A 23,204-nucleotide genomic window follows, 5' to 3' on the forward strand; every position below is an offset into this window, starting at 1 on the left:
ATTTGACTTTTCACAAGAAGTACTGCGGGGATTCTGAGAAGGCTTGTGTGACGTCTTCTGTGGCTCTGAAGGGAGCCTTTACAAGTTTGAAAAGATCAGCCTGATGATGTTGTAGTGATGTCATCAGGCTGATTTCAGTTTGGCCTTGAGACTTGACATTCTTGTACAAAGCCGGGGTTACAGACTGGAGATTTTGAAAAATGTGTGTATTTAAGAGCAAGCAAGACGGCTAAAGGTGTGTTCAGACTGAAAGTGATTTTTTGGCACGGTGTGATTAATTGCAATTAAATCACAGTAAAATCTGTTTGTGTATCTTGTGTTCATACCTCTGTAGTAAGCCAGACTGCAGGGAACTTAAGTGCTACTTACTGACTGGATACAGAGGGATAGGTGCTCCATGTTTAATTTTTTGTTTTATTATTTTATAAATCATCACCCTTACAAGTAAGAAAAGTGCAATACTTTATAGCTGGAATAACCCTTTAATGACCAAATTAGCTTTCACATTCAGTGCTTTTTGGGGGCTACCATCCGTGTAATCTTTTCAAATATTCGAGGGGAGCTCAATTTCAGCAGTAAAACTTGGCATTGCTCAGTCTACAAATTAATATCCCAGGGCTATTTGGGGACGAAAATGATTCCATAATTGTATGAGAGGTCGACGTACACGCTGTACAAAAGCTCACTTTCTCCAGAACTATTGCAGGTATCGCTGTCACTTTCGGGCTGTCCCTCCCTTTATGTGACACTTCCTCTCCACGTCAACTCATGAGAATAACCACCAGATCACCGCCACTTTCCCTCCCTCCCACCTCTTTTCTTCTCTCTCTTTTTTTCTTTTTTTAAATCTCCTTGTCCTCTCCCACCTCTTTTGTACACCCCTTTCTCCACTGTGGGCCTAATCCCACTCAGGACCGCCCACTGGTTGTGATGCTCCTCTTTTCTGATGTGTCTGAATGTGCTCCAGACTCGAGAGGAAGGTCACATGTTGGTCACACACTCACGCTTGAGTTTGTTTTTTTTCTGTCCTCAAGCCTCATGCCTCGTCTTGCCTTTTCCAAATAAGAGGTTTCATCTGGAGGGCTTTTATCTTGAAGGAAAGGCCAAGGGTTGACTTTATTTCTGTATACTTGCCTGTTAACAACGTAGTGATGAAGTAGAATCAATACCTTTTATTTATCATACTTAAAAGTACACCTAGTTGTCGGCAAGGGGCTTCTAACTGGAGTATTTCTTCATCTAACACAACATCCCTGCCTATTAGAACCCCACCCTTGCGTGAATTCAGTCTTACCCAGCTCAGGGACCACCCACATCACAACAACAGACCCCCCCTCCCTTTAATGACCTTTAATGTTATGTGCCAAGCCTCCTGATCTGGAACTGAGGGATCCTCCAGTCCTGGTGCTGATCAACTCTGAGTCCCCCCTCCTGCAATCCCCGTTCCCTGCTCAGCTCAGCCCAGCCCCGCTCTGCTCTCCTCCTGCAGCTAAGCTTGTTTTTGCGACATAGCTCTGGAGCAATCAGCCTGACAAGGCCGGCCCACTTTTTTTTCCCTCTCCTCTCCTACCCAGCCCAACCCCCTCCTCTCCTTTTTCAATATTACACTCTGTTTTTTGCTGCATTTCTCTCCTTCTTTCTGTTTTTACATATATATATTTCATTCTCTCGTTCCTCTTTCTATCTAAATTCTCTTTCACCCTCGCCTGTGCCCTCCCCTCCTCCTCCTCCTCCTCCTCTTCCCTTCCTCGTTCTCTCTCTTCTCTCAGTAAATCAGCTTTCATAACGCTGTGCAGCGCAGCCTTGTTTTGCGAGGCTCTGACGCTGACAGTATTCAGAGTCCGGGGCCGGTTTCCTGTTGCTATTCTGGGGCCCTTGCTTCCTGTGTGGACATGTCTTATTCAGATTCCAGGGTGCCTCTCGCTCACTCGCTCGCTCTCACCCTCCCCTCCCTGCTCTCAGTTCGTCTGTTTCTCTCCCCCGCTCCCTCTCGCTCTCACCCCTTTTCTTTCCCCTCTATGTGATTTTTAATTAATGTACTTGAGAAAATTCAATCTGCTGACAAAGTGTGTTGTTTTGCGTTTGCTTCAGTGAATTGTTTCTCAGCTCTGCTCAAACCCAGAGCCCTGTTTTTGCTCTTGTGAGCACACACACACACACACACACACATACACACACACACACACACACACACACACACACACACACAGAGCACTCTCCCTCTCCCTTTTTTGCTCTCTCCGCTCGCTCACACACTCTCACACTCTCCCATGCCCCTCCCCTCTGCCTCCATTTCTGCTGGGCTGAGCTAGTTTTGCAGCACAAAGACTGTGGCTGACTGCAGCACTGTCTGCGCTCTCCTGCTCTCGCTGGAACAAGCTGCTGAGCCTGGATGGATGAAACCGGCCTCACAATGAAATTAACTCTCACTCTATGAAATAACCTCTATATTATTTCCCTCTCCTCTCCCCTGTTAATTCTCTGCTGGTTGCTTTGGTAGCGCCCTCTAGACACACTATGTGTGTGTGTGTGTGTGTGTGTGTGTGTGTGTGTGTGTGTGTTTGTGTGCGTGTGTGTGTGACAGTAGGAGGGGAGGGGCGCTGCTGCTCTGGTGAACAGTCAGACTGGCTGTAGGGGTCTGGAGTCCCCCCCCCCCCCCTCCACCTCACCCCGAGGCCCCTGCGGCCCCGCTCCCTCCGTATCCCAGCACCCCTCACCTCGGGCTGGGCAGCTGCCTGCCTCACTGGGGCATCTGTGCGCTGCCCTGGGACTCCCTGCTACTATTGTGATCTCTACAAAAGGCCCCCCACGCACACACCATCTCCCCATTATTCACAGCAATCAGACCGACCCCTCCTCCCCTCCACCGCCTCCCTTCATCTAGCTACACACAGACTGCTGCAGTGTTTGTGCCTCACACACCCCCTTTTTGTGTTCCCCCCACAGAGAAGCTCAATTAGGCAAATGTGGAGCGTTTAAAAAAGAACTCCCTACTCATTGATTAAGATTCATAGTTGGCCTTTATTTTCTTTTTCTGACTACCAGCCGATATCACGCAGGAATGTTAAAGCCGAGCAGTATTGATCACCGTCAAATGAATTGTATTTTTCATGTTTTAGCAGAACGAGACTTTTTTTCTGAATTCTGCTGCTTCACCCTTTCATCTTGTACTTTTTCATCTTGTTATTATCCTCCCCACGTGGCTGCGGGTGATAAAGCAGCAGTGTAATGGTGATCTCTGGGGAGCTGGAGGTAGTAGACATTGTGTCTGTGGCACTGATACTCCAGACAAGATATCCAACCCCAGGAGGGTGCTCCCAGGCTCAGAGCATTGAGTCACCCAACGTGACGACGCTTGTTGTTGCCTACATCTTGGAGAAATAAAAAACACAACTCGGACCTGATCATTTCCTCGATTGATTGGTTTTTGAGGCATCCTCTCAACAGTTCATGTCTGTATATGATGTTGATTGGGTAAGCGTTGCGTGGTGCTCCTATAGGTTGCTTTCACAGTGTATAGAGAGTTTCTTGTCAGCCTGTGCTCTATCTGAAACCCTGTAATGGCTGCTGCTGCTGTATGAGGCAGGGGCCTGCCTTGCTTCTCCTCCTTTCTCCATTTCTTCCCTCATAGTGGGATGGGAGTGCCCCCTTATGGTTGAGCTCAGCCCTGCAAACCTGGAGCTGGGGCTGTAGCTGCCTCTCTCCAAGCCTTCAGTGGACTTCACAGAAGCTCCTTGTACCTTCAGGATAAAGGTGGGACCCTTTAGGAGGCTGATTGCAGGGTCAGGAACGCCCACCTGTCCGGCATCTTCTTCAACACCTGAACGTTTCATGCTGTCGTCCCACAATACTCCAGGCTGGAGTCGTTAAAGATGGTTTCAAAGACTAGACAGGCTTGATTTGAGTTTGTCTGAGCGCCTGAAGTCTATCTGTCGTCTGCGTGTGCAGATAGAAGCGCTGTGATTGTCGTCTGCAGATAATGTGCTTCAGTGAAATCACGTTCAGAGGCTGAGCTGAGAGAAAGAGAAGAGAGACCCCTTTTAGAAAATGTGCGGAGAAAATTTCACTTGATCTTGAGCTTAAAAGAGAAGGAATGACTTTTCCCATGACCTCCTTTCGGATATCAAAAGCCCACTTTGCCCTGAATGAGTGGTAAAAGCGCAGTGCTGAAGTGTTCTCGCTGACGAGGTCGACGGCGTATAAACATAAACAGGAGGGACTCGGGAAAGACGGCGGGGAAGTTCAAGGTTTGCCTGTTTTGTGTTTGTCCACTCTCTGTGTGTCTCCCAGGCCTCCTCAGCGTAAAGGACCTGCAGGCTGTAATTAAAGCAGTGGTGGAGCAGGAGCATGGGGGAGGGAGGGGAGGGGAGGGGGGGGAGGGACACGGCTTTGGTGCGTCTGCGTTTCCTGTAACAATGACAGGCTGCTTCTTTTGTAGTAGCTGACTGCACCGTGACCCTGCCAGGCTCGCAGGGAGGCCGCCGAAAGAGAGAGAGAGAGAGACAGACAGAGGGATGGCAGCAACAGGGGGGAGGGAGGGAGGGAGGGACTGTGTTTGCTCTAATGTGTCAACCACGTGGATCACAGTAACCATGGCAGCCCCTGAGATGCAGCCATTTTTCTTCCTCCTCCCCTTCTTACTCCTCAGCTATCACCTCACCACAGAGGGATGTGTGAGCATGTGTCTGGAGTGAGTGAGCTTTCTTCTTCTCTTTCTTTTCTCCCCCTCCTGTATATTGTGTTCAGCATCTGGAGGCCCGAGAATGAGGAAGCCTGCCAACTAGGCGGCGGTTGGTGAAACCCTGAGGTATGAGAATGACAGAAGACTGGGTCAGGGAGAGTGTGTGACTGAGGGATGAACCCTGCTCCCCCCCTCTCCTCCTCTCCCTCCCTCCTTACCACCACTACCAGCAGATCTGGTTACACCGCCGGCCGAGGTCACACAATCCAGATACGTTTCATTATCTCGAGCCGCTTCTTCTCCCTTCTTCTTCGTTCTGTTTCTCATAAGCTACAAAAAAGCGAAGAAGAAGAAATCGGCTGGCTTGGCAGACTAATGGCTCTGGTCGGGCTTGATTGATTCAGTGAAGTAATCTGCAAATGGAATACATTAGAGGAGGGCAGAGCAGATGACTCAGAGACAGCACAGGCACACTCACAGTGGAGAGTGGAGAATATGGGAATAATTGGAATAGTAAAGACTTTCTGCCTTTTTCCACATTCAAGAGCAATAATCACATTTTTTAAAGGATTTTCAACTGATTATTTACACTAGATTTTCTTTAAATCTATATTTTTGTGTCTCTTAACCCTGAAAAATTACGCACACAGTTCTGCAGCTTTCTCTCAGCTCTGAAGTTCCATGTTAGGCAGTGCTGGAAAAACACAAAATGGCTGCCATAGAGAGGAGCTAGAAGCTCCACAGAAAGAGCTGCAGCTCTCTGCTTCTCTCCACAACACAGCTCACATGTCTTCCTCTTTCCTGCATTTAGAAAAATAGCGTTTTCTCGTGTATATTCTCGTGTTATCGGTTGTTATAATTGTCATAGATTAACGCTGCTCTCTCCGAGCTCATGAACCCCCCACACACACACACACACACATACACACACACCCAGACACACACACACTCCAACTGTCCCTCAACTCCTCCTCATGCCTGATCCATGTCCCCTTCATCATTCACCCTCTAATGATGAGCGTGTTGAATAGCAGAGCCACAGCAGCATCCGTATCACCAGCCTCCCCCTCCCCTCCCCCTCCTCCCTCCTCTTCCTCTCCTCTCGCTGTCCGGCTTGTGCAGTCAGCAGAACAGGCTGGTGCTGTGCAGTATTGAGTCGGGAAAAATCAATGACTGCAGAGTGGGAGTAGGTAGGAGCTTGTGTGTTTGAATATGTGAGTGTGTGTGTGTGTGTGTGTACAATGTTTCTGCTTACCCAGGCTGAGGGATCAGAGCTGTCAGTTGCCAGATATTTACAGAGAGTTCGCCCTCTATAATGCATACGTGCTGGTACGGCAGGTGGATATGTGAACCTTTCTGTAGATTTTCATTCCTTTTCTAATTATGTAACGGGGAATTAACGTTTAAATGAGATTTTGTCATGAAAAAAACCTTTATTATTGTATTGTTACAGTTTATTCTGTTAATATCTACACTGATAGTTTTGATGATAACAAGAACTACTTTTTAAACACATAACTTTAAGGACAATGAATATTTTCTCATTATACCCCTCTCTCCCACTTATCAAGAAATAAGCCAGACCTCGTAAATGTTGAAGAGTAACACAAAATAACTGGTATTTCAAACTTGGCCCATATTTTTACATACCGTAAAATCTGGTGTATAAGACGCAGTTTTCATACATTATTTTGAATGTAAAAAGTGGGCTGCGTTCTATAAACCGCTGCAACCAATATACAAATATATTTTATTGTGTTACAGTATTTTAACCAGACAATGGGGCTATAATCTCGCTAAAGCTTCGTCACGGACATGCGGCGTCATGATCGCCAGTGCAGCCGCCACCCTCTCAACAATCAACGTCAGCGTAGGCTGAGCTCAACTATTGCACGGTAGCTGGCAGGATTGCAAACTTGACGTGATAACAGAGGAGTTTTAGTAGGCTGTAATTTGTGTGTGTTTTGAATGTGTTTCAAATGACAATGAATTGAAATGGTGTTGAAATAACACAGAAACCTTTTTACCCTCTGGGAGACCCCCAAAAACAGACTGCATCTTATAGTGTGGTGCGATTTACGTTCCAGATTATACGGTATTTTGGGCTTTAAATGACTAATAGGTACATACGTTTTGAAATTGCTCCTGTAGATTACTTTAGCTAGCAGCTACGAAACAGACTGTAACGGCTGCAACTTAATCTTTCAGGGCAAGTTTGCTGGACCAAAGTCTGTCAACAAGAAGTGCTACTGACAAGCTCGGATCATTATTAAAATTGCCTGATAGCATTACTGAAAGCGTCGCTACAGAGAGAGAGAGCTTTTTGTTAAAGAGTAAGATCAGTTTTTTACATAAGCCATATAAAATATAGTTTTACCTTGCAGGACATGGGAGTTTCTGGTCGACCGCTGCCTCTTGTGGTCATAGATGTTGTCTGTCCACTCCAATTTCTTATATCCCAAGTTGTTAGTAGGACGGTGACCAATGACCAACACATAGAATAATGAAGTATTGGCCTGGCTATCTTTAATCGCTTCTCTAGAAATCCTCTGGCTACAGCAGAAACGCTGAAATGTTGTCCGTTGTTTAGCTTGACAGTTGAGACCAAAATGTGCCGATGTTCAATACCCAGCTACACTCTACACTGTATGAAGTTATAGTGGCCAGTATGAACACTGTGACTCCTTTAATTTTGCACATTTTACTCAGCTGATCTTCATTTTGAGCCCCAAGTTCTGCTTTTAAAGGCTGCTTTATGTTATCGGGATGGATCCCGCCTTGTGAATACTTTCTACTCCTGTCTGTCTTGTGGCCGAAGTGTGTGTGTGTGTGTGTGTGTGTGTGTGTCCTGTGATTCGGCCACAGTTGACCCCCTGCTGAGATGAGACTCCCTGGCTTAACTCCAGGAATTGACCCCTGACCTTTCTGCCCTGTGGTCCGGGTCAGGGGCGGGTGTTCCGTGTAGGAGGGGTTTTTTGTAGTAGCGACATGATTCGAGTCATTGATCTCTGAAGCATTTTTGTGTGGCTGCTGAGGTGGTCATCTTGGCAGCTGGCCGGGTGCCTTCAGACCGAGCGCTCCCGTCAGATGACCGGTCTTGTGATGTCTGAGTGGAGGTGGGGCGGTGCTGGTTGGGAAGAGGGGGGGATGTAGGTCAGCTGACAATGCTGGCTTCTGGAAAAAGGATCCCGCCATGGTTATTTGAGCAAGGAATGTCACGCTGTTTGATCTCTGCTCTCTCCTCCAGAGCACCAAGATCTCAGCGCTCCGTGTCGCTCACGCCGTGCGGCTCTGCCTTGTTCTGACCTGCTTTTACATCTGTGAACATTAATTGAGAATCAGCCAATAAAACACTTAATTATTCTCACACATAAAGCCCTCCTGCTGCGTTCCGCATGGTTTCGTAGCTGCCATATTTCCCGTGCGGGTCAGAAAGGCCTGCGTTTGTGCTCTGAGGAAGAGATGAAGGGAGGGCAGAGGGAACAGGGTAGGGAAGGATTGGAGGGGTGAGGGGGGGTGGATTCTGAATCAGCGTTCTTCTCCTGTCACTCCCTCTGGGGTTCCTCCATCAGGTCACGTCCCAAAAATAGCAACGGGCGCTGTTTCAAGTGCAAAACCGCCGGCTTCGGGGCTGCAGCCAGCCTGCGAGTGTGAGATTTCTATGGGAATAGTTGGCCACCTTCCAATGAGTGCTTTTTTTCCTCCCTCCCTCCTCCCTCCCTCTCATTTTTTTCCCTCCTCCGATGTGACTGGCAGATGAGCTTGCATTTCTGAGCGAGCACATGGGCTGCACGTGAGTGGCCAGTGTGTAAACATTCACCTTCTCACAAACATAATCATCGCCGGCTGCCTCCCTACCTTCCTGCCTGCCTGGCTGTCTTTGTGTCACAGCCAGCGCGGCTCGGTAACAACACCACATGGCACCAGAGCCGGTGCCCAGCACCAATTATTTCTACTGCTTCCCCAGATGACTTGCTTCAAATATTTTATCCCCTCCACTTTCTCTTTGCAAGCCGAACAAACAGGATTCTCCTCGCCAAGATGGATCATTATCAGTATTATAGTGATTTTAAAGAGACATAAAAATAGTTCCCTTTACCTGAATGTGTGTTTGTAACATAATAGGGCTGGCAGGCTCGTACGAGAGAATAACAGACACCCCAGTGATGGCAAAGATTGCTGTAACGCATCAGTAGCCATTTGGATTTCTGCTCACTTGATTTGACTTCACTTGACTTGGATGTGACTCTTGAATAAAAGACATTCTTCACTTTCAAGTGTGTGCAAAAAGAAACCTGAGTAAGATTCATATTACCACATTATTATCCAGCACTTTGATATTACAGAGTCAGAGCCAAATTGGACTTTATTTACATTCCTTCTCACACACAAAGACTGTCTGGCGTTTGTCATTATGTATCAGAGTTTCTTGCTTCCTCATAATCCAAACTTCCTAAAAGCTGCAGAGGACTGATTTGACATTTTTTGACTTGGAAAATAAAAAATAACTGCTTTTACAGAAATGTTTTATCATCAGCTAGCCATGTTTGATGGGTTTAGCAGAAGCAGAAATGTATGTTTTGACTTTTCCTTTTACAAATGCAGTTTTCTGCCGTTTATCAGCCAAAATATATACAATTTTGTTCTGCAATAATATCTTATTAAATGATGTCACTTCTATTCTTTCAAAAGTTGTTTAATGATTATTCAATTGACCAAAATGCGTCAAAAGATGAGATTAACGTTGTTGTTTTGTAGAAACAATCTTTAACCCATGTTGCTCCTCTTCTTCCAGGATCTGTCGGGCTCCATCGATGACCTGCCCACCGGTACAGAGGGGGCCCTGAGCCCGGGTGTCAGCACCTCAGGTGTGTCCAGCAGTCAGGGTGAGCAGAGCAATCCCGCCCAGTCGCCCTTCTCTCCGCACACGTCGCCCCACCTGCCCGGCATCCGCGGGCCCTCGCCATCACCTGTGGGTTCTCCCGCCAGCGTCACCCCCTCCCGCACCGGCCCTCTGTCCCCTGCTGCTGTGCCAGGTAAACACAGAACACTTAGTGGGGTTTGAAAAATAAACTGTTGTTGAGATAGCGCTGTGTCTCACAGATAAAAGGTTCCTGGTTTGAATCTCGGTTCGGGCATAAGGGCCCTTTCTGGGTGAGTTTGCATGTTCTCCCTGTGCATGCGGGGGTTCTCTCGGGGTACTCCGGCTTCCTCCCACAGTCCAAAGACATGCTCGTTATGTTCTTTGGTGACTCTAAATTGTCCGTAGGTGTGAATGTGAAAGATTGTCTGTCTCTATGTGTCAGCCTGTGATTGACAGGTGATCAGTCCAGGGTGTACCCCTCCTCTTGCCCAATGACGGCTGGGACAGGCCCTTATGACCCTGAACAGGATAAGGGGGATGGATGGATGGATGTTGGTTACATTTTTGGTCATGGATGCAGATGTGTTGTTGTTTGTCTTTAAGGATTTCCAAGCAGTTTAAAACGTACAAAATCCAACAAAAATAAATTTCTTAAAACATCTGGATTTTCTGTTTCATAGCCACAATCTTTTGATATTTTGATTGCTTTCTAGTCTCGTCCCAAAACTTAGCTTGTTTTCTCTCAAACCATGTTATTTAATGCAATATAACTAACATGGAGGGATGGCAGTCTAATATTCAAGCATCAGCAGCCACAGGGCTGATGCTTTATTGTTTAAAAAGGACCAACAATACTTTTAATACAAAAAAAGCATTATACAAAAGTTTATCAAAGTAAGGAGAGTGGCAAACAAGGACTTAAAAAGAGGCTCTTTAATCATAACATATAGTATTCTTTCTTGATGGGACCAGAAATTAGATGTAACAAATTAGCAGATTATTTATAAGACAAAAGTAAACAAGCATGTAAATACAAATGTTCTGGTTCTCCTGCAAAACTATAAAGAAAAAAAATCTAAAAATACTAAACCAGGAGAAATAATTTGAATAAATGTTTGATACTGGGCCGGATGCTCTGTGAAACATCCAGTCAACAAATAAAGGTTTAGAGTTTTCATTCAACACTCCGTCTCACACAAACACAACACATCACATTTGTAATTCATGAAGTGACTTGCCAGATGGGAACGTTTTTTTTCCCAACATGATGCTCGTAAACCATCCGGACGCCACAGAAACAGAAGCTACGACGCTCATTGTGGAGAGCAGTTTGACAACAGGCAGCAGGACACTGCCAGAGCTGCCTTCTTCATTCTATTTTTATTGTTTAGGTTTGATCAACTTGTGTTTTTTCATCATCAATATGACAGAGTTTAAGGATAAGGAAAGTCCAAAACTGTCAGACTTCAGACTTTAAGATAATTGCAAATCCTGATCCCTGTTTTTGTTGCTGCTCTGCAGGTAATCAGATGCCTCCACGGCCGCCCAGCGTCCAGTCGGACAGCATCACGCACCCTTCCATGAACCAGACAGCAATGGGCCAGGACAGGGGTGAGTACCGAGTCATGCTCAGAGGCAGGGTCGAATTGTTTATGAGGTGGCTAAAAAAAGAAGAAATGAACCCGGCCTCAGCTCAGTGACCACCGGTGTAAGAATGTGTGTTAGTCCTTAGCAGCTTTATTGTTTGCATTTGTATGCATTCCTGGCTCCTGTCAACACTGCCCCAGGCTGGATCTTTAAATAAGAATGTGCTTGTAGTCAGGTCAAATGAGGGGACCAGCAGACAGACACACTGTACTGCTGTGTGTTTGTGAGGAAGTAAAGAGCGAGGGTCTTCACACAGAGCAGTCATGTGATCAAGCACATGCATAGAAATGTTTAGCTATGTTTACAAGGGCTCCTACACAGGATTGAATAGTATGGATTTTTTCCAGCTATGGATCAGTGTTAACAATGACAGTATGGGAAATAATTTATTTTCAGACTTTTGCTTTACTTTGTGACTGCTTTATACACACAGCATCACAAATAACCAATTATTATGCTTGTGTGGACTTTTATGATTTACACAGTCATGTAGAGAACGGACTTTTGCAGCAGAAGAGTTGAAAATAATTGTTTTTTTTAAATAGCTTTGTTTCTTTTTTATAACGAAGACTTAAAAAATGGGGGAACAGAACTTTATTTATTATTTAATATGTTAAGGAATTTAGATCCTTGCATCATTATAGCATACACAGTTAAAATGTACCGTAAAATCAGGAATATAAGTCGCACCGTAATAAACGATGCAGTCTCTTATTGGGGGTGTCCCAGAGGGTAAAAGGTTTTCTATAAATATTTATCGATAAAAAATTTTTATAAAAGTTATTTCATTTAAAACGCATTCAAAACACACACAAATTACAGCCTACCGTCTGTTATCGCCATGTCGAAGTTGCAGTCCTGCTAGCTTCTGGTGCTGCAGCTAGTGGTAGCTGGCAGCCTACGGCAACATTGATTGTTGTGAGGGTGGCGACTGCACTGGCGATCATGGCGGCGCATGTCTGTGACGAAGCTTTAGTTAGTTTCCCTCCCTCAAAACAGCGAGGAAAACACAAAACAGCACTGCAGCATATTGTAAATAGGAGACGTTGTAGCAGCTTGGACCCGGACACAGTTTAATAAGGAGATGTGACGTCACCACTTAACAACCGACAAATTTAACTAGATTATAACGCCATCGTCTGGGTAAAATACTGTAACACAATAACATACCTCTCTGCATTTTATACTGGTATATTGGTCGCACCAGTGTATACAAAGAACAAAGAACAGTGTTAAAAGTGCGACGTATACACCGAATTTTACAGTACATGTTTAAGGTTGGGTTTAAAATCCGTTCAGTAGTATAAACATCAAACTATTTGTACTCTAATGTCGAATGTAGTAGGTAACATCTAAGAGAAAGAAGTCTGGAAATTAGAGTCTGATAAGTAATGAATTTTATTTTAATCGAAATTGTGTTTGAACTTTTTTTGTTTCAGTGATGTAAAAAATATCTTGTATCACTTGTATCTAACGGTGCTCCCTCCCCTCTTCTCCAGTGTACATGCGTAACCCTCAGATGCCTCCTTACGGGTCCCCTGGACAACCTGGCTCCGCCTTATCTCCACGCCAGTCTTCAGGTGGCCAGATCCACAGTGGGATGGGGCCGTATCCCCAGAACAACTCCATGGGAAACTACGGGCCTCAGGGCGGCCAGTACGGTCCACAAGGTGAGGCGGCAGCACAGAGGTGTAGGTGGTTTGGCTTTAAAAAGGCTCTGCTCTGGTTAGAGAGGAGGAGAGTACAGTTCTGAGTGGTGCGCTCTGCTTCGTCATATCACACAGGGCTCTCTTCTTCGTATTCTAAAAATATTATGAATGAGTTTACAGTTGTCGTCCTGCGACCATCACAGTATCATAGATAACCTAGATTTAAAAAAGGCTTTGAAGCTTCCTCTCACTTCATATATTTATGAAATTATATCACTTCACTTTGAAGTCTCAGATGGTTTCTGTGGGCTTTGAAGAAGTTCTGCAATGAGTCATAGCAGCGAGCAGCGAGGGCCAGATAAAGCCCCGCTTCATCAGGCTGCTTGTCAGAACAGGCAGCACGGAGGTAAATTTAGAGCCGGACTGCTGAAATCTGGTCAGCGAGAGATGAGTAGAAGTCTTTTCTCACATTCTGTGTTATAGACCCAAACACAGTTGACAAACACAATAGGGTGGGTGTGAGATGATTGTGGGTACCAGGCTAAAACGGTGAATTCCACGTACGACTGGTGTATGAGAGCTTCTTCAGTGAAATGCTAAAGCCTTGCTCAGTGGCCTAATAATAGCATCCAAGAGGCCCAAACGTAAAACCAAAAAAATTCATATAGATTATTTTTTACACACAAAAGTAACTACATGTTATAATATCATTGCAATTGCAACAAAATGTGTTGTTACATTTAGATACATGTAGATATAACAATGTACGTGGACATCATGTGAGGTAGTCCAACATAGGATGAACCTGATGCCACCATCAGCTCATCAAAGTTGGATAGAAATCGGGTTATTATTACTAAAGGAAGGGCTGCATGATGATGGCCAAAATGATAATCACGATTATTTTGACCAATATTGAGATCAAGATTATTGATCAGGATTATTTATTAATTTTAATGTACTTTTACATGTAAATATACAAAGCAACGGTTTCAGCTCCATTTCGTGTGTCATTCAGGCTCGTATGCAAATTTTGCATCAAACTAAGACTTAAAATTTAATTAGGCCTAAAATTGCTTATTTCAGTGTGTCATTGGTAGTTGGGTGGATAGGATGTCGCGCTGTACAGCATCGCTGTTAGGGATGTCCGACTTGACGCTGGAGGACGGAGAGTAGCGATGTTTATCCTCTTGGCCTTCATACGCTGTTTTCTAAGGTGCTTGAATAAATTAGCAGTGTTGCGATGAAGACACAGGTTTCATTCACTCTTTGCACATTATTTTATATGCTTAATTAGTCCAGTTTCTTGCTCTTGAGCGCCACCCACTGGCGATAAACAGGATTAAGGGAGTACACTTCCGAATTTAACCAGACGTTGACGGCTGGCTCCCTTTGTCATGGTTCTAACTCTTGATTTTCCTCACTTTCCTTGTTAGACTGTTTGCCTTCATCTGAGCGTCAAATTTGTTTCTTCTTCTTTGGATTTTCACTTTTGAAGTTGTATCTGTAGTCATCTGTCTTTTCTTTCGTTGTTCAGTCATAGTAGATTACTGTTCACTCGCAATGCTTACAGAAACCAGAAGTGCAGCCACTTGGCTCTGCCTACCCTCTCTGGCAGACCAACCACTGCTGGGTGATGGAAAACACACTGGGCGCTGCTTGATTTTTTTCTGTGAATGTTGCCGCAGACACCCGGTCTGTAATAATAATATATACTGTGAATGTAAAGGCTTTCATCAGTTGGCCTTAGTCACCATTGTGTTAACTCATTCGGTGATAGTTAGTGACATAAAAGACATTTATTTAAATGAAAAAGTTTGAGATTACACCTTTAACATCACGCGCCCTAAACCGTAAATCCCTCCAAGCGCTGAGGAGCCGTTTCGGGGGACCAGCTCTTCGTCTTCTGTTCCAGACATTTAACTTTAGTTTCTCCTGACCTTCTCTGTTGTTTACTCTTCCACTCTAAACTGCCGCTGCAAGGTAGGCGCCCATGACATGACATGCCAGCCCCCAAAAGTGAAGCCAAAACCTCTCGCCCCCTGGGAGAGTGGCTGTTAGTTTAGGCAGCGCTTGATTTGATATGCAGCAGAGTTTTCTACGGGCGGAGCATTTTAAACGTCAATATCGCCGTCAATCATGTTTATTTAATCGTGGGAAGCCAAATGCAGGATCTGGATTTATATTCGATTACTTGTGCAGCCCTAACTGAAGGCCAGGTGGCTCTTCTGTTGCAACATTCTTGGGATCTGCAGTGGGAAGTGTTGCTTGAAAAATTTGATTTGGCACATTTTGGTTCATGTTCTGAAAAAAAAACAAATATTGGGCTAAAACATGAATTCCTTTTAATCTGTGACCCTTCCAGGTTACCCCCGGCAGCCTGGCTACACAGGGATGCCCAATGCCAACTACCCCAGTGGTCCTGGCATGGGCGGCACCATGAACCCCATGCCTGGTCAGGGCAGCGGGGCTCCGTACGGAAGCATCCCACCGGGAAGGATAGGCCCGGGACAGATGGGCCCTCGGCCCTATGGCCCTGGAATGGCCTCAAACATGGCAGGCATGCCACCTCAGGTGGCCTCCGGGATGTGTCCCCCTCCAGGCATGAACAGGAAGGACGGTGGCCCCTCCATGCACCATGGACCCACAAATTCCATACACAACCGGTGGGTGCTTACAGCTAGTGGCTGATCAAGTGTCTTTAGAGATGTTTGATGTCATTTTTCCTACACAGTACACATTTGTATACATGAATTTGCAATTGAGTACAGATTTGATTACAGCCGACAGATAATAAGAGCTGTATGCTACTGACCTTGTATGTAATGTGACTTCTTTGTTGTGTAGCCTGGCTCAGGTTAAACACTCAGCCCCTAAATCGTGAACAAATCCATACAGAGAATGAATGCCAGATAACTTTCTTTTATATTGTAGTTTTAAAAGTGAGTCGTAATTTAAAAAGAACTTGATAAAAAGATCTAGAAATAAATCACCATTCTCTATGAGAAGTTTTTTTGACACATCTCGCTTGTGTTAGCCAAGGAGTGTCAGAGAGACACTCATTTTCAACATGAAACTGCTTTATTAAGTGTTTAAACTGGATATAATCACTGGGTTATTGTGTTTTGTAGCGAAGAAGACCTCTGTGGATAATTTAGCTCCCATTAAAACCATTTTAGATGATGAACTTTGAGGGAATTTTACCATAAAGAAGCAGAGAACCAAGAAACAAGCTAAGCTAATGTCAGCAGCTTGTCTAAAAGACGTGCAGTTGTAGATACAGATTTTTTTTAGCCTTTGTCTTTATTCACTAGGACAGAGTAGAGTGACTGGGAGAGATGAGGTGATGGGAAGAGAGAGTGGGGATGGCATGCACCAAAGGGCCGAGGGTCGGAGTTGAACCCGGGGCGATTCAGCGTGAACTTTGCCTCTGTACATGAGGAGCATGATCCGTCCAATGAGCTAAATCCATGTCAACTGAAATCGGTTCTTGATTGCCGCTCTGAAACAGTAGTGCAACAGTGCAACTTGTTGGGTAGAGTAACATTTTTGGAGCTGCAACAAACATATTCAGTGAACCGTGTTGATTTTTTGGGTACTTGCTGATACCGGATCCTTTATTTTAGGCTGTATCTGAGGCATTTCTGACACTGGTATCAGTATCAAATCAACTCTTAAGTGTCATAATGAGACACAAGGGAGCATTTGACTGCTGAGGGTCAGCCTGAAGAGTTTTCTTTTCATCTTTTAGCTCAGTGTGTGTGAGTGTGTCCTTGCTTCTACATGCTGGTTGTGTGACCATGAAAAATGATTGGTTCTTCCCACGTGCAAGCCGGTGTGTTGTGTGTTTTGGTGCCTCGGTGTGCTGCAGAGTAGATGGCAGTAGACCAAACACTCATCTGTGAGAGAAAAGGAAAAAGTGGAGAGAAAGAGAGAGAGCAGGAGCTGCTCTCTGACATCAGTGAATCACATCTCTCCCCAGCGAGGATGCCAGCTCAGCCTACGGAGAGGCACTCGTGGGCCCGGCCATGCTGGAGTCATATGACGTCAATTGGTTTCCTACAGAATTAGCTGAACCCAGACAGGGGGAAGCAGGAGATTTATTACAGAATCAAACAAAAAAGAACAAGGGATTAAGATGTTATTTCTGAAAGTGTCTTTGTGTTAATGATGCCGTTTTATCAGCAAGTTTTCTTTCTAAACAAGCCTTCTCTCCTCTAGGCCACCTGGCTACCCCAACATGTCCCAGGGCATGATGGGAGCAGGCTCTCCATACGGCCCAGGTATGAACAGCATGCACGGTATGATGAACCAGGGAGGGCCAGGGCCGTACCCAATGGGAGCAAATATGGCCAACAACACCCCTGGTGAGTAAAAACTGCACTGAAACATCTTGTAATAGTTTTTTTAAAGGTTGGTGTGGACTGGTAATCCAATTTTTTACCCCTTCACACCCAGGAATGGCGCCTACTTCTGAGTTTGGCATGGAGAAAATGAACCCTGCCCCGAAGATGAACAACAAAGTGGAGGGGACTCCTAAGCCGGAATCCAAAAAGGTAAAGGTGCGGACCCCTCTAAACCTACTAAATAAATTCTGTTTTGTTGTTGTTGTATTCTGTTTCCTGAATGTAAACATGCATATTAAACATATTGCAAAAGACTCCCTGAAACACAATGAATAAGAAAAAAGCATTCTATGTACATGGGCCATACATTCACACCATTTGGCTGCTCAGATGAAGCCATTGCTAGCTGTCAGCAACGCTTAGACTGGAGATATACTTGTTTTTTGACTTTGTGTTCCTGTACACAACTGGCTGCATCATAGCTCATCACACCAGAGAGCTCAGGCCGTATGCAGCTACTGTATGTACAAGATTTAAACATCAGACATGGCGACACTCGAGGAGGTTATTATTATGTTAATTGACCCTGCTGCTGTGTTGACCCTGTCACGTACGTGTTGCGTTTATGTTTGAGGACGTGCACTGCCGACACTACAAACAGATGCAGGGCACGCGTGGCAGCCATCATGCACACACGGGCGCGTAGTTAATAGCAAGTATATCTCTGGGGTTTTTTTTAAATTTAGGGGATGGAAGAGTGTGTTTGACAAAGTTTATTTCGTTTTGAGAAGAGACGGTGCAAATTAATAAATATGAATATATGCCAAAAGGCCTTTTCTCCTCTGTAGTCCCTTACCAAAGTATTAATGAGATTATCCAAACTACATTAAAAAAGCAGCATAAAGTTTAAAGACAAGACATGCAGTTGAGATACAAACAAACATATACAAACATTGCGAACAAGCAGAACATATAGACAGCAACAACCAAAGGAGTGCTAAATGCTGACGTGTTTGTATCAACCAATGTTTTCAAAAAGAACAACACATCTGCAGTTTGAGATTATTGGAGAAATACACTTACTTATATATTTGTTATATATTTGTTTAGTAATCCCATGTCCTATTGTCATTGCAATACTGAACAATGTTACTGCCGTGGTAGATTTTCCTCATCTCATGCCTATTATCCACATGATGTAGTTCCTGTTTCTCATTAGAGCTTTTTTTAATCGCCTCATTTCCTCCCATCATCTGTCCTGCAGAAGTCAAGTTCTTCCACCATCACCAATGAGAAGATCACTCGTCTGTACGAGCTCGGCCCGGAGCCAGAGAGGAAGATGTGGGTGGATCGATTCCTGGCCTTCGCTGAGGAGAAGGCAATGGGCATGAACAACCTGCCCGCTGTGGGACGCAAGCCTCTGGATCTCTTCAGACTCTACGTGTCGGTGAAAGAGATCGGCGGCCTCACACAGGTACACATCAGTTCCATCTGAATTTGATTTGAATATCACAGGATTGTTAATTCCTACCAGGCTGTTTGTTGTGTGCAGCTTTCTGAGCCTCCTCCTTCCTCTGTCGCCCACCAGGTGAACAAGAACAAGAAGTGGAGAGAGCTGGCCACCAACCTGAACGTGGGCACGTCGAGCAGCGCGGCCAGTTCGTTAAAGAAACAGTACATCCAGTGTTTGTACGCCTTCGAGTGCAAGATCGAGCGCGGCGAGGACCCGCCCCCAGACTTCTTCAACACGGACACCAAAAAGAACCAGCCCAAGATCCAGCCTCCCAGCCCAGGTGAGCACCCTCATCACCTTTGTTTCTCCCTCTTCTCCTTAGTTATACCTCCATGAGAAACTTTCATACTGATGCATCTATGTGACCTACAAAAGCAATCCACACGTCGACTGTTTTTATATAGTAAGTCATTATGCCTGTCACTGCAGTAATAGGGTTTGATTCCAATTAAGTGATTTAATCTAACATAGCCACAAATAGACAGATACCTCATCCTTATGCATCCTGCAAACAGCTGTGTTTAAAGAAGAGACATTAAGTCTTTCTTTCACTCGCTGCCAAAACAAATATTCACATTAGCCACATCCAGATCTACACAACACAGGTGTTAAGCTTTTGTCACCCATAAACAACACACAATATAAATTCCACGTAGCTGCTTTAAACTGCAGACTTCGAATAAGTGAGCGTATTCATTTCTTCTGTGGGGGGGTGGGGTTTTCATGCAGTTCATCACATCCTCCTCACTCTATCTGCCTCACATCATCCCCTCTATAAACTAGTGTGTTTTATTGTATCCTATTAATTGCTGTGTTAAAAGCCGACCTTAAAGCTGTTTGTTATCTCCTGTATGAGGCTGCCGTCCTTCATAAATCACTGTTATTTTGGCATATATTGGAGGAAGTTGGAAGTGATGGCGCCGTAGCTGTTGGACACAGAAGTGCACCACATCATCCTCTGGACAGTTCCACAAGCACATCTCTCTGGGGAATACTTTGGCATTTGCACAGGACATGACGAAACACTCCCCTCTGTTCGTTTTTGTGCGGAGTCCAGCATGCCAAATCTTTCAATGAACTCTGAATGTTGGGTAAAAGTCAGTGTGTGAACTGGCAGTCAGTCAAAGGTTCAGAGAGGGGGGGCGTCTCAGAACGATGCGTCGCCTGGAAGCTGTTTGTTTTGGAGGGACTCTGGTTTAAGCTGCCAGGAGCAGCCACACCAGGAGCAGCACCACGTGTTGCTCCAGTCTGGCCGAGACCCAGGCTGTCAGACACGGGGCAGTGAGTCAGCGCCGGGGTGTTGTTACAGGAGACATCAGGGTGCTTGTCAGCTGGCATTAGCCCTCTAGTTAGTACGAAGGAAGAGCTGGGGAAGGGAGGGGGCACGAGGGGGGGGGGGGTGCGGCGTCACGGGGCGGGAGGTGATTTGGCGATAGCGATGCCCCGTCACTGGTGTGTCCTCGCTGCCTGGTGCCTGGCCCAGGGCTACAGAGGCAAGGCAACACTCCCTGGAGATTAGTGCTGAGCCAGAAATGATGAATGGGGCGAAGCGGCTTCAACGTGTGTGTATGTGTGTGCGTAAAAGTCTGACTCTCTGTTTCTACCGTGCTATTTTTTTTTCCATCCTCACGAGATATCCCCCCTCCCCTTTCCTCCCTTCATCTTCAGTAGAGGGAAATCCCTGCCCAGAGGGAGGGGGTGGGGGGGTGGGGGGGGAGCCGGTTAATGTGTGTGTGTGAGCGTGTGTGTATAGAGCGAGAGAGGCGAGAGGGTGATGTGAGAAAATGTGAATAACTGTGACCTGCCAGTGACCCTGCTGTTGTGTGTATGTGTATGTGTGTGTGTGCCAGTTTTAATGAATGGGAACCTGTGAGTCATCAGACTGGCGTGCTAATACTGAGAAGTCCTGAGCTGAAGTTAAGGACGAGTGCTGCTTTGTCACACACACACACGCACACACATGCACAACAAAAACAAACAATCACTTGCGCTCATGCACACATACACATCTCGCTGGCTCTTGTCTCTGCAGGTCAGACTGTAATCTGTCACAGTCAGGGTTTAGATCATTGTTTCTTGGTGACTCCGAGAGGACCGGCGGTGGTTGAAGAGGAGGGTGATGGGAAATGGGGGTGGGGGGTTGGCGTGCTGTGAAGAGCTGGAAGATTCAACATTTTTCGCTAGCTGTGCACTCAAAAGGCGAGTCAGCTTGACACAAACTGTGTTCCTCTGTGCAGCGCTCAGGAATTTCTTAATGGGATTTAGGATTGCCAAAAGCAGCATGTGTTCCTGAAAGCCCCCCAGCGGTGCTCAGTCTAACCATGAGACTCTCCTGCTTCACTATCAGACATCAACTTTTATTCCTGGAGTGCAGAGAGGAGGAGGGGGTGTGCTGTGAATCCGCTGGAATCTTTAAATTTTACAAACCTTCGGACTTTATTGTCGTTTCCCAGCACTCACTGAGCATGTTTATCTTTGTTTTGCAGCTGGTTCTGGATCCCTGCAAGGACCCCAGACTCCTCAGTCCACCAGTAGTTCCATGGCAGAGGGGGGAGACCTGAAGCCCCCCACCCCAGCTTCCACCCCGCACACGCAAATGCCTCCAATGCCTGGCGTCAGGTACATGTTAGAAGCCACAATATCATGTTTCTTTGATGTTAACAATATCAGGAGTCATCACAATGAAGTGAAAGTAAACCCAATGGTGAAACTTGATCCTTGTAACAGGAAATGGAAATAAATACAACAGAAATATTGCTCTCATTATGTAACCGTAGGTCATGTTGATGCTGGGTTCGCATGGATTCAGGTGGACTGTAGACGTAAAACCAGATATCATTTAGTGGCTGAGAGCAGAACAGTGACCAGCAGAGTTATCAGTCAACAGTTGGACAATGTTGCAGTCAAAATATGTAGCTCCCTCACACAAGAAGAAAACACAGCAATCTGGACAATAAGCTAAAACTTTTGATCCAATGTCATATTGTCATACTATTTTTTTAGACGATATAAACAAGATAAACAATAAGTGCAGTTCTCTTATTAATTTCCAACATGGATAATGAATAAACACCTTACAGTTTGTTAGAAATGTAACTAGAATATAAAGAGAAAGCTGCGTTTTAAAGCTATGTGCTCGACTACAATAATGACATGAAATAAGAGAAACAAAATAATTTGGTTTAATATATTTTATACCATTCTTTGCAAACAATACAACAACACCAAAGGAACATATGTTCATGCATGTTTTGTTCTGCCGTCCTGCCATCCAGTCAGACGATGTGTTTGTTTTCTCTTTGCTGCTCAGAAGGTGTTGTCCGTCTACCATCTGCCTGAATCCATGTGACTGTAGCATTACATATACAAACAACCAACCAGCTTGTTAATAAGTGTTGAAGAGGAGTACAATATTACAGAAAGAAATAATACACAATTGTTTGAATTATGTTGTTGATGTTTGGAATGTGAATGCAGTAAAACACGAGTACTGTTTACAGATGTACTCGCTGCACGTTGTGCCCACACCGTCTAAATATCTTGAAATCTTTTTATGGAAACCGTGCTAATTCTTGGCCTTAAAAAAACTCTTTGTCTCAAGAGCTTGTAATAATAAATCTCTTCAAGTGCCGATAAAGAAGTAAGAGGTGGATTGACACCAAAACCTTTCAAAGTAGAATTTAATAAGAATTTTGTGGCATACCGTGTTGGACTTCTGAATACTTTTGGATGATCGCCGGGGTCACATACCAAGTTTGGACCTAGTGTTGTTTTAAAAATGTATGAACCAACAAGTGATCTTTTTCACTAACACGTCTCCCACCATCCTACAGGAGTAGTGTTAATCTGCAGGACCCCTTTGCTGATGGCGGAGACCCGGCATTTTCTAGAAGAAACGCCATGACTCCCAACTCACAGGGCTACCAGCCGGGGATGGCTGGACCAGAGATGATGGGTCGAATGGGTCCCTACGAGTCCAACAAGGACCCCTTTGGTGGCATGAGGAAAGGTGAGCTTCAGCCTAACTGGCAGACACTGTGGGAGATTTCTTGGAGCTGAGAGAAACAATAATCTGTGTTTTTCTTCTTTCCAGCTGGAGAGCAATTCATGCAACCTGGCCCCAACAGTGGGATGGGAGAACAGTATAACAGAGGCCCACCAGGCCCTATGGGCAACATGCAGATGGGCCAGAGGCAACAGTACCCTTACGGATATGACCGAAGGTAAACAAACTGCATCATTCTCTGCGTGGTCAGCGTGATTTCCTTATTATTTACATCTATAAAACATATATGAAAACATATATTTGAAACGTTACTAAGTCTGGAGTCTATATGGCAAAAAATATGATCAGGATAATTTAACATTCATCAATATCGATATTTATCTAAAAAATAAATAAAGTTTATAAATGTGCTAAAATTTTCTTTTGGCACACCTAATTGTAAGTGCTCAGCTTGTTTTTAGGTCAGAATCTCCTCAACCTTCGACCACAATGGTCTCC

General features: G+C 45.0%; 1 protein-coding gene across 3 annotated transcripts in view; it reads left to right on the forward strand.

Annotated features, from left to right (window-relative positions):
• arid1ab (AT-rich interactive domain 1Ab) overlaps positions 1-23,204 on the forward strand; it is a 79,161-nt gene that overhangs the window by 50,308 nt on the left and 5,649 nt on the right. For 2 of the 3 annotated variants that reach the window (XM_069680913.1, XM_069680911.1), the window contains exons 5-15: positions 9,477-9,717; positions 11,067-11,156; positions 12,692-12,862; positions 15,207-15,507; positions 17,063-17,208; positions 17,300-17,403; positions 18,452-18,661; positions 18,776-18,980; positions 21,187-21,319; positions 22,534-22,709; positions 22,794-22,923. In XM_069680913.1, coding sequence (XP_069537014.1) covers positions 9,477-9,717; positions 11,067-11,156; positions 12,692-12,862; positions 15,207-15,507; positions 17,063-17,208; positions 17,300-17,403; positions 18,452-18,661; positions 18,776-18,980; positions 21,187-21,319; positions 22,534-22,709; positions 22,794-22,923 — 1,907 coding nt within the window. The remainder of the gene's footprint in view (positions 1-9,476; positions 9,718-11,066; positions 11,157-12,691; positions 12,863-15,206; positions 15,508-17,062; positions 17,209-17,299; positions 17,404-18,451; positions 18,662-18,775; positions 18,981-21,186; positions 21,320-22,533; positions 22,710-22,793; positions 22,924-23,204) is intronic. The other variant, XM_069680912.1, reaches the window with a different exon arrangement.

This window comes from Semicossyphus pulcher, unplaced genomic scaffold, assembly GCF_022749685.1.
Source record: "Semicossyphus pulcher isolate SPU_LCO1_2020_fin unplaced genomic scaffold, fSemPul1.0.p SCAF_5, whole genome shotgun sequence".
NCBI classification, from domain to species: Eukaryota; Metazoa; Chordata; class Actinopteri; order Labriformes; family Labridae; genus Semicossyphus; species Semicossyphus pulcher.